The 9313-nt window shown below is 50.9% G+C and overlaps 1 protein-coding gene across 23 annotated transcripts in view; it reads left to right on the top strand.

Moving 5' to 3' along the window:
* The first annotated feature begins 4466 nt into the window (after positions 1 to 4466).
* CYBC1 (cytochrome b-245 chaperone 1) overlaps positions 4467 to 9313 on the top strand; it is a 15451-nt gene continuing 10604 nt past the window's right edge. For 12 of the 23 annotated variants that reach the window (XR_013536115.1, XR_013536114.1, XR_013536107.1 and 9 more), the window contains exons 1-5: positions 4467 to 4538; positions 5857 to 5980; positions 7215 to 7256; positions 7826 to 7899; positions 8504 to 8600. Coding sequence is in view for 2 of the 23 variants with exons in the window: in XM_008997969.6 (XP_008996217.1) it covers positions 5896 to 5980; positions 7215 to 7256; positions 7826 to 7899; positions 8504 to 8600 (298 nt within the window). In the remaining 21 variants the exon portion in view is untranslated. Of the gene's footprint in view, positions 4733 to 4912; positions 5629 to 5856; positions 5981 to 7214; positions 7257 to 7825; positions 7900 to 8503; positions 8601 to 9313 lie in introns of all 23 variants that reach the window. The other 11 variants (XR_013536123.1, XR_013536121.1, XR_013536116.1 and 8 more) reach the window with 6 other exon arrangements.

Below are 9313 nucleotides of genomic sequence, written 5' to 3'. Positions count from 1 at the left end.
TAGCTGGGACTACAGTCTTGCACCACCATCCTGGCTAAGTTTTAATTTTTTTGCAGATACAGGGTCTCCCCATGTTGCCCAGGCTGTTCTTGAATTCCTGGACTCAAGTGATCCACCTCAGCCTCCCAAAGTGCTGGGATTACAGGTGTGAGCCACTACACGCACCCTCTCTCACTGTCTTAATCTTTGCAAAGGCAGTTTCAAGTTGACACTTCAAGTTGAGGCTGGGTACCGTGGTTCACACCTGTAATCCCAGCACTTTGGAAGGCCAAAGCAGGTGAATCAGTTGAGGTCAGGAGTTTGACACCAGCCTGGACAACATGGTGAAACCCTGTACCTACTAAAAATACAAAAAAATCCAGATGTGGTGGTACATGCCTGTAATCCCAGCTACTTGGGAGGCTATGGAAGTAGAATCACTTGAACCCGGGAGACGGAGGTTGCAGTGAGTTGAGATTGCACCATTGTACTCCAACCTGGGTGATGGAACAGAACGCTGTCTCAGAAAAAAAAAAAAGCAAAAACAAGTTGAAGCAAACATCCCCTTTACCTCTGGGGGTCACAAAGTCCAAATAAATATTTAAGACTATTCCAGTTCTAGAAAACCCACTAGAATCTTTTAATGTTTTTAAATTTTACTTTTTCTCCTAACCTTACTGTATTGCGAATTGTTTTCTATTAAAAATATTTTTGGCTTGGCACAGTAGCTCATGTCTGTAATCCCAGCACTTTGGGAGGCAGAGGCAGGGGGATCACCTTAGGTCAGGAGTTTGAGATCAGCCTGATTGACATGGTGAAACCCTGTCTCTTTTAAAAATAGAAAATTGACCGGGCGCAGTGGCTCATGCCTATAATCCCAGCACTTTGGGAGGCTGAGGCGGGTGAATCACGAGGTCAAGAGATTGAGACCATCCTGGTCAACAAGGTGAAACCCCGTCTCTACTAAAAATACAAAAATTAGCTGGGCATGGTGGTGGGCACCTGTAGTCCCAGCTACTCAGGAGGCTGAGGCAGGAGAATTGCTTGAACCCAGGAGGCAGGGGTTGCGGTGAGCCGAGATCGTGCCATTGCACTCCAGACTGGGTAACAACAGCGAAACTCCGTCTCAAAATAAATAAATAAATAAATAAAAATAGAAAATTAGCCTGGTGTGGTGGTGGGCGCCTGTAAGCTCAGCTACTTGGGAGGCTGAGGCAGGAGAATCGCTTGAACCTGGGAGGCAGAGGTTGTAGTGAGCCGAGGTCAGACCATTGAACTCCAGCCTGAGCAACAAGTGAAACTCCATCTTTACAGTATTCAGTTTCTATAGCTTTTTACAAATGCGTCAATAAAATTCAGCAAGTGTTAAGCCTCTGGATTACTCAAATTCATGTCAGCATCTCTCAAAACATCTCCCCTCAACTTCAACTTGAGTAAAAGGATAATTTTAGGTTGACATTTGTATATCTTTTTTGTTAATGTTTAAAAAATATAACTGGCAAGACACAGTGGCTCATACCTGTAATCCCAGCACTTTGGGAGGCTGAGGTGGGTGGATCACCTGAGGCCAGGAATTTGAGACTAGCCTGGCCAACATGGTGAAACCCCATCTCTACCAAAAATGCAAAAATTAGCTGGGCGTGGTGATGCATGCCTGTAATCCCAGCTACTGGGGAGGCTATGGCAGGAGAATTGCTTGAACCCGGGAGGCAGGGGTACAATGAGCCAAGACTGCGCCATTGCACTCGAGCCTGGACAGCAAGAGTGAAACTCCATCTCTAAAATAAAATAATAAAAATAAATAAAATAAAAACATAATTGTAATATGGCTAAAGGAACAAATTGAAATCAGTTAATTTTTAAATCAAATATCCAATGTCCAGTTTTCCACATTGTCTCATAATTTTTTTTACAGTTTGTTTAAATCAGGATCTAAATAAGGTCTAGTATGATCTATTTGTCTGTAGTACAAATGGTTTATATGTTTCTTAAGTCTCTCTTTTTTTTTCTATGAACTTATGGAAGACATTGAAAAGTCTCTTTTTGTTGAAAAACAACTTGATTTTGACATAACGTGAAGCCTACTTAGAAGTGGCAGAGTTCAGGCTGGGCATGATGGCTCATATCTGTAATCCCAGCACTTTGGGTGGCCTAGGTGGGCTGATCACCTGAAGTCAGGAGTTTGAGACCTGCCTGGCCAACATGGCAAAACCCTGTCTCTACAAAAAATAAAAAAATTAGCTGGGCATGGTGGCACATGCCTATATTCCCAGCTACTCAGGAGGCTGAGGCAGGAGAATCACTTGAACGTGGGAGGCAGAGTTGCAGTGAGCCGAGATGGTGCTGCTGCACTCCAACTTGGTCAACAGTGGGATTTTGTAAAAAAAAAAAAAAAAAAAAAAAAAAAATTGCTGAGTTCCTGATCTTAAAGTTGTTGTTCTTTGTATATATTATTTAAAAATCAGATCAGTTGCCTGTAGGGGTTCCCATTTTGACAAAAAGAGTCAAACTGTAAAATATTTGAAGAGACGGCTAGTCCTGGTGGATCATGCCTGTAAACCCAGCACTTTGGGAGGCTGAGGCAGGCAGATCATGTCAGGAGTTCAAGACCATCCTGGTCAACATGGTGAAACCCCATCTCTACTAAAAATACAAAAATTAGCTGGGTATGGTAGCATGTGTCTGTAATCCCAGCTACTTGGGAGGCTGAGGCAGGAGAATCACTTGAACCTGGGAGGCAGAGGTTGTTGTGAGCTGAGATCACACCACTGCACTCTAGCCTGGTGACAGAATGAGACTCCATCTCTCTCTCTCTCTTTTTAAATAGAGATGGGGTTTCACCATATTGGCCAGAGTGGTCTCAAACTCCTGACCTTGTGATCCGCCCACTTTGGCCTCCCAAAGTGCTGGGATTACAGGTGTGAGCCACTGCACCCAGCTGGATTGTGCTTCTTATCAGAGTTAATTACTTCCTGGAGCAGGAGAAAACCTGGAAAGGAACAGCAATTCTCTATAGAATGTAGATTTTCGGCTGGGCGCAGTGGCTCAAGCCTGTAATCCCAGCACTTTAGGAGGCCGAGGCAGGTGGATCACAAGGTCAAGAGATCGAGACCATCCTGGTCAACATGGTGAAACCCCATCTCTACTAAAAATACTGGTCAACATGGTGAAACCCCGTCTCTACTAAAAATTAGCTGGGCACAGTGGCGCGTGCCTGTAATCCCAGCTACTCAGGAGGCTGAGGCAGGAGAATTGCCTGAACCCAGGAGGCGGAGGTTGCAGTGAGCTGAGATCGCGCCATTGCATTCCAGCCTGGGTAACAAGAGTGAAACTCTGTCTCAAAAAAAAAAAAAATTAAAAAAAAAAATAGAATGTAGATTTTCCTCACAAGGGACAGCTTTGCAGGGCTATTTCAAAATACATTAAATCAATGTAATGTGGGGTAAAGTACTTAGATTTCTTTTAGGCCTGTTATCTGTCATGTGATCCTGTACCGGAGTCAGGCTGGAATTTGGTGTCATTGCTACAGAATCTACTTTGCAGCCTCAAGATCTGTTTTAATGTTAATGCTGGTCAGCTGTGTGGCTGAATTCCAACAGGGAGGAGGGAGCGAGGTATGTCAGTCTCCCCTTTCCCATCACTGCCTGATCCAATGTTTCAGGATAACTTTGAAATGCCCTTAGCCAATAGGCAGGGTCTAGTCAGATTGTTGCAAGTTAGAATTTTATTTTTGGTTTACACCTGCAATTACTGAGTGTATCCTTGTAGAATCCTTTAGTACATTCTTGTCTTCCAGATTTCCAGTAATTCACTCTAGAAGCTTGTTCAAATTCGGGTTAAATTTTTTCTGGCAAGACTACTTCATAGGTGGTGTTGTGTACTTCTGTTATCTAACTTACCTTTTTCTGATGTTAATTAGCAGTCATTGATGACATTGCCTAGGTCCAATAATTCACAGGGTGATGTTTTTTTCCTACTGTTTCTTCTTCATTTATTAGCGGGAAAACTTCTATAATGAGAAAATCTTCCCGTGCAGTATTTGGTTACTCTGCTGTAAATTTCATAAAGGCAGGACAAATGCTAGATGCTTTCCTTTTATTAACCAGGACACAAACTGGGGTGAGTTTGTCAGCACCCTCCAAAAGTGAAAAGAGTTAAAAAATACATTATTATGAATTACATACTGGAGCACCTGAGGATTTTCAATTCATTGGAATTACTGTTCTTATACTCAAATCTTCTTTTTTGGCAATGAGAACCGCTTCGGTTACGTTTCTATGTTGACAAGACGCCCATAATTTTTGGTAAGTTCTTTGCTTTCAGATACGGTTTCCCCGACATTTCTTTTTTTCCAAGAAAAGTAGAACCACCCACCTCTTCCGGAGGCTCCGCCCGGATCCCGGAAGTACTTGGGTCTCGCCCGGATCCTGGAAGTCCGCTCGGCTTCGCCCCATCCAGGAAGTGCGCGAGGCCCCGCCCTCAATCCCGGAAGTGCGCGCGGCCCCGCCTCCCGCCGGTTCTCGTCCTGTTGCTGTCGCCCGGGGACCGCTGTGATCTCGGTAGGCGGCTGGGCTGGGCGGGCTCCGCGCTTCCCTCCCGCTCCGTGCCGCGTGTCCCGGCGCCCTTGAGTTCACTCCGGGCGGGGTCTGCGTCCTGGACCCGCCTGCCGGCCGTGCGTGTCCCGCTGTGCCCGCTGTAGGTTGGCCCGGCGTAGGGGAGCGCCCTCAACCCGGACAAAGAAACCAGCGCTCTGGTGCGACCAGCGGCGCGGGCGGCTCTGCCAGCGCGTGTGTGTTTGTGTGTGTGCATTTGTGTGTGGAATGCGGGGGCGCCTGGGGAGCAATGCGGTAACTGAGGCCCGGGAGGGAGCCCAGTCACGAACCAGCACCTAGGATTGGTTTGTGTGATTTGAACCCACTTGTATTTTTTTCAGGCAGGTTCTCACTCTGCCACCTAGGTTGGAGTTCAGTGGCAGGATCTCGGCTCACTGCAGCCTCCACCTCCTGGGCTCAGGTGATCCAGCTCAGCCTGATAGCTAGCAGCACAGGCGTGCACCACTACACCGGGCTAATTTTTAAATATTGTTTTGTGGAGACGGAGTTTCACACGTTCCTCTGGTCTTGAACTCCTGGACTCATGCGATCCGCCTGCATCGTGCTGGGATTACACGCATGAACCACCGCGCCTGGACTGAATCCCCTATTTAATGTCAGAAATTTGATTCGACTTTACAGAGAAATCCCTGAGAAACTCCCCAGAACGGGGTCCCTGGAGCCTTTGTTTGGAGCGTACTGTTAAGCTGGCAGGGCTGTTGGAGCCCTCGCAGAACTCCCCTGTGGAGGATTCGCCCCTTCGGTGACTCATTGGTTCTGGCCATTTTCGGACCCTCTGAGCTTTCAGCAGGTGGAGGAAGGCAGAGAGAGAGCTGATATTCTTGGTCCATGCCAGTACGGCTGAAGCCACGATAGGACTTTCAGTTCCCTTTCTTGGTGGAGGCCAGCGCAGGGGAGAGTGGGTGCTGATAGGTGCTAGACGCTCGAAGGCTGCTGGGGGCAGGCGGACTCAAGACCTAAGGTTTCCAGATACGACAGGGGCAGGTAGTGATGCAGCTGCCGTTCGTGAGTCTGAGGGGGAAGCAGCCTCCGTGCAGTAGGTGTCACTGTGAACGGAAGAGGGCTTTCCTTACACAGGAAACGGGATCTGTGGGGGATCCAGTGGTATGACCAGCCGCAAAGACCAGGTCACACTGGCTGATGGTGTCTGGGGCTGCAGGTGGTTTGTTGGGGGGCCTGCTCCTGGCCGCCGGTTTGGGCCTGATGGCGTGGGTGCCTGCCTGTGGGCAGGCCCAAGGGCAAAGCTGCCTATATCTGTCCCCAGACCCCTCCTCCTGTAGAGAGTGGTGCCGCTGTCCCCGGGATGTACATGCAAGTGGAGACACGCACCAGCGCCCGCCTCCATCTGAAGAGGGCTCCAGGCATCCGGTCCTGGTCCCTGCTGGTTGGTAAGGCTCTCCACATCCCTCCCCAGAACCCTAGAACTAGAAAACTTTCAAAAAGGATGAAAATGAAACAAAGTATTTCTTCTTTTTTTTCTGTTACCCTGAAATCTAACAGCTATTTTGTTTCTTTGTATCCACTTGGTTTTATAGATAATGCATGTCTGTCTGGTTCCCTTTTAACCATTAATACCCAGAGTATTTCATTCATACTCCATGAGCTTTTCCGAGGTCACCATATTTGCCTTTGCGCTTGTTTTGAACCATGTGATGGGTGATCGTGGGTTCCTATTTCTCCTCTTTCCTGGTCCTCAGACCCCTTCACAGGACTCACAGTCCATTTAGCCTCCTGTCCTCCGTCCCCACCCACCAGTAGGGTCCTGTACCCTAGGGGATAGCTGCAGTTGTGTTGGTGGGTTGGTGGGAGGCGTGGTGCTAGCTGTGCTCAGCAGCTGTGTCTCTGGGATCCACCTTTCCTGTGACACGCCATGGCTTCCTGTGTGTTTTTCATGGCACACTGTGTTGTAACTCTGTGCACAGTCTTCAGACCTCACCACGTGCTGCTGGAATAACACCTGGGTCAGCTCTGGAGCCTCCCATGGTGGATGTGTCCAGTGAATGCTGTGAATAGTGTATGCTGTGTTTGGTTTTTTTCTTTAGTGATGGTGTCTAGTTATGTTGCCCAGGCTGGTCTCAAACTCTTGGGCTCAAGCGATCTTGCTGCCTTGGCCTCCTAGGTAGCTGGGATTACAAGTGTGTGATATTATGCTCAACTATACTGCATTTGTGTGTGTGTGTGATTTTGTTTGTTTTGAGACTGAGTCTCACTCTGTCGCCCAGGCTAGAGTGCAGTGGTGCGATCTTGGCTCACTGCAACCTCCACCTCCTGGGTTCAAGCAATTCTCCTGCCTCAGCCTCCCCTATACTGCCTTTTTGAACCAACTTCCTGTCTGTAACCCCCCACCACAGCTGTTCCTACAGTGAGAAGGGCCTGCTTATTGGGCTGTGGCTCCTGGAAGAGGCGGAGGCTTACGGGGCTCAACAGGCAGGGAGGAGGCGGGGCTTACGGGGCTCAACAGGCAGGGAGGAGGCGGGGCTTACGGGGCTCATCAGGCAGGGAGGAGGCGGGGCTTACGGGGCTCAACAGGTCGGGAGGAGGTGGGGCTTACGGGGCTCAACAGGCAGGGAGGAGGCGGGGCTTACGGGGCTCAATAGGCAGGGAGCCACTTTCTCTTCTTAGGAATCTTATCGATTGGCCTGGCTGCTGCCTACTACAGTGGAGGTAAAGCACCCCCCACCCCCCATAACTTTCTCATCTGTTTGGAAAATAGAAGGAAATAGAAATAGAAGTCATTTGTGACTGTCCATGGGGCAGCCTTTAGGAGAGGCACCTCTGCCCCTCGATCGTTGGTGGGCCCCATGGTCCTCCACGTGCTGGTGTTCTGGCACGCCCATCCCGGCCCAGCCCCCAGCCCCCAGCCTGCATTTCACTTTTTAAGTCTTCTGTGTTTTGGGTCATAAAATATTCTTGGAAAGATGCTCTTGAGTATTTGCCTAAGATCCAGGTGTGGGGTGAGGGATACTTCCCACCCTGCCACCATCCCTGGGCCTGCCCAGATGCGCAGAGGCCCTGCACACCCCACCTGCCTCTCACATGGACTCTGGGGGTCACAGCTGGGTGGGTGTGCTGCGTATGGGTCCTGAGTGGCAGGGCCGGCAGCACAGGAAGCTGCCCAGAGGATCCTTGTAAGCCTTGCATCTGGCCAGCATCTGGGGGAGGCTGTGCTGGGCGGGGCCTCCCGTGGGCAAGTTCCTGGGACTCACAGGCTGGCGCCCTATGTCCGTCTCCAGATTCCCTGGGCTGGAAGCTCTTCTATGTCACAGGCTGCCTGTTCGTGGCTGTGCAGAACTTGGAGGACTGGGAGGTAAGGTTGGCTCAGGTGCAGGACGAGTCCAGGGCCGTTCAGCTCCTGGGTGTTCTTGCAGTGGGAATGAGAGGAGGAGGAAAGGCCTGGTGACCTAGTGCTTCCCTGTCCTGAAGCATTGGTCCTTGCTCAGAGGTGTCTGTTCATCGGGACCTGGGCCCTGGGCTCACCTGGGGCCATAGTTGGTCAGGGGGTCTCCCGAAGACATTTTTCTCTTAGAAGCTCTCCATGAGACTGTCTTCCCCAAAGTGCATTCTTCCCAAAGCTGCCATGAGGGGGTGCATGTCAGCTTTCCCCGTGGTCGACCCTCCCGCCTCAGAGACCCTCGTGAGTCCTTTCAGCCTGGTCTGCTGCTGCCCTCTGACCTCCGTGCCCTCGTTTGCTCATCCCGCTGCCTCCCTACATGTCTGTTCTGCTTGCAGAGTGAAGCAGGTGTCCACAAGACCTGCTCACCTCTTTCCTCCACATTTCCCACCAGGAGTTGGGTTGGCTGCAGATGCCTGGCTCTGGCACAGCAGCACGTGGGGCTTTAAGGGTTTGGGTTCTGACTGGGAGGGGCCCTGTTCCTGGAGGTTCCTGGTGGTCAGTGCGTATCGGTTTCCAGGAAGCTGTCTTTGACAAGAGCACGGGGAAGGTTGTTTTGAAGACGTTCAGCCTCTATAAGAAGCTGCTGACTCTCTTCAGAGCAGGCCATGACCAGGGTGAGTTGAGGGGAGTGCAGGGACATGGCACTCTGGGTGTCTGGGTGACTCACAGGGCCTAGGGGGGCCTGGAAACGCCGAGGGTCCAAGCTCACCTGCTTGGTGACCAGGGTTGAGTCCTGCCTGCTGGACACAGGGTCCCACGGATGCCTTTACCTGCTTGTCGGGGTCTAGAGTCTCCTGGATCCTTCAGAGGTTTGGCCCCTGGGAAGGGTGGGAGGATAGGTTTGGCCCACCTGCGCTCGGTTGGCCTGTTTAGCCATGCTCTCCTGCTGGCCCAGCAGCCACTTGTCCCCAGGTGCAGTTTGGCCCCTGAGGGCAGGTCACAGGTCAGGGCAGGGAGAGCCTTGGCTCCTCTAGCTTTCCTGTGGGTTCTGCTGGACTGGCAGTAAGGGGCTGGGTGGTTTGAGGAACCCCCACCACGAACTGTGCACTAGCCCAGCTGTGGTCAGCACAGGTTTCCTGTGGAGAGGCCTCAGGGTCTGGCCACCCATGCACAGCCCGAGGGTGGGACGGATTCGGGCGACCAGAGTCGCTGGGCAGTCTTGGGTTTGATGTCACCCTGCTGCACTACTGACAGGCTGCTTCCTGGATCCCTGCAAAGACCTGGCCAGGGCATTGGCCCGAAGTCACCGACAGCTTTGGGGAGAGGAGCTGCAGGCCTGGCCTGGGCTGTGGGAGGCAGCTATGCTGTTTTCTGACAGCCATTGGGG

Source organism: Callithrix jacchus, chromosome 5, assembly GCF_049354715.1.
Source record: "Callithrix jacchus isolate 240 chromosome 5, calJac240_pri, whole genome shotgun sequence".
Lineage (NCBI taxonomy): Eukaryota > Metazoa > Chordata > Mammalia > Primates > Cebidae > Callithrix > Callithrix jacchus.
This window is presented reverse-complemented; position numbering and strand designations above follow the sequence as displayed.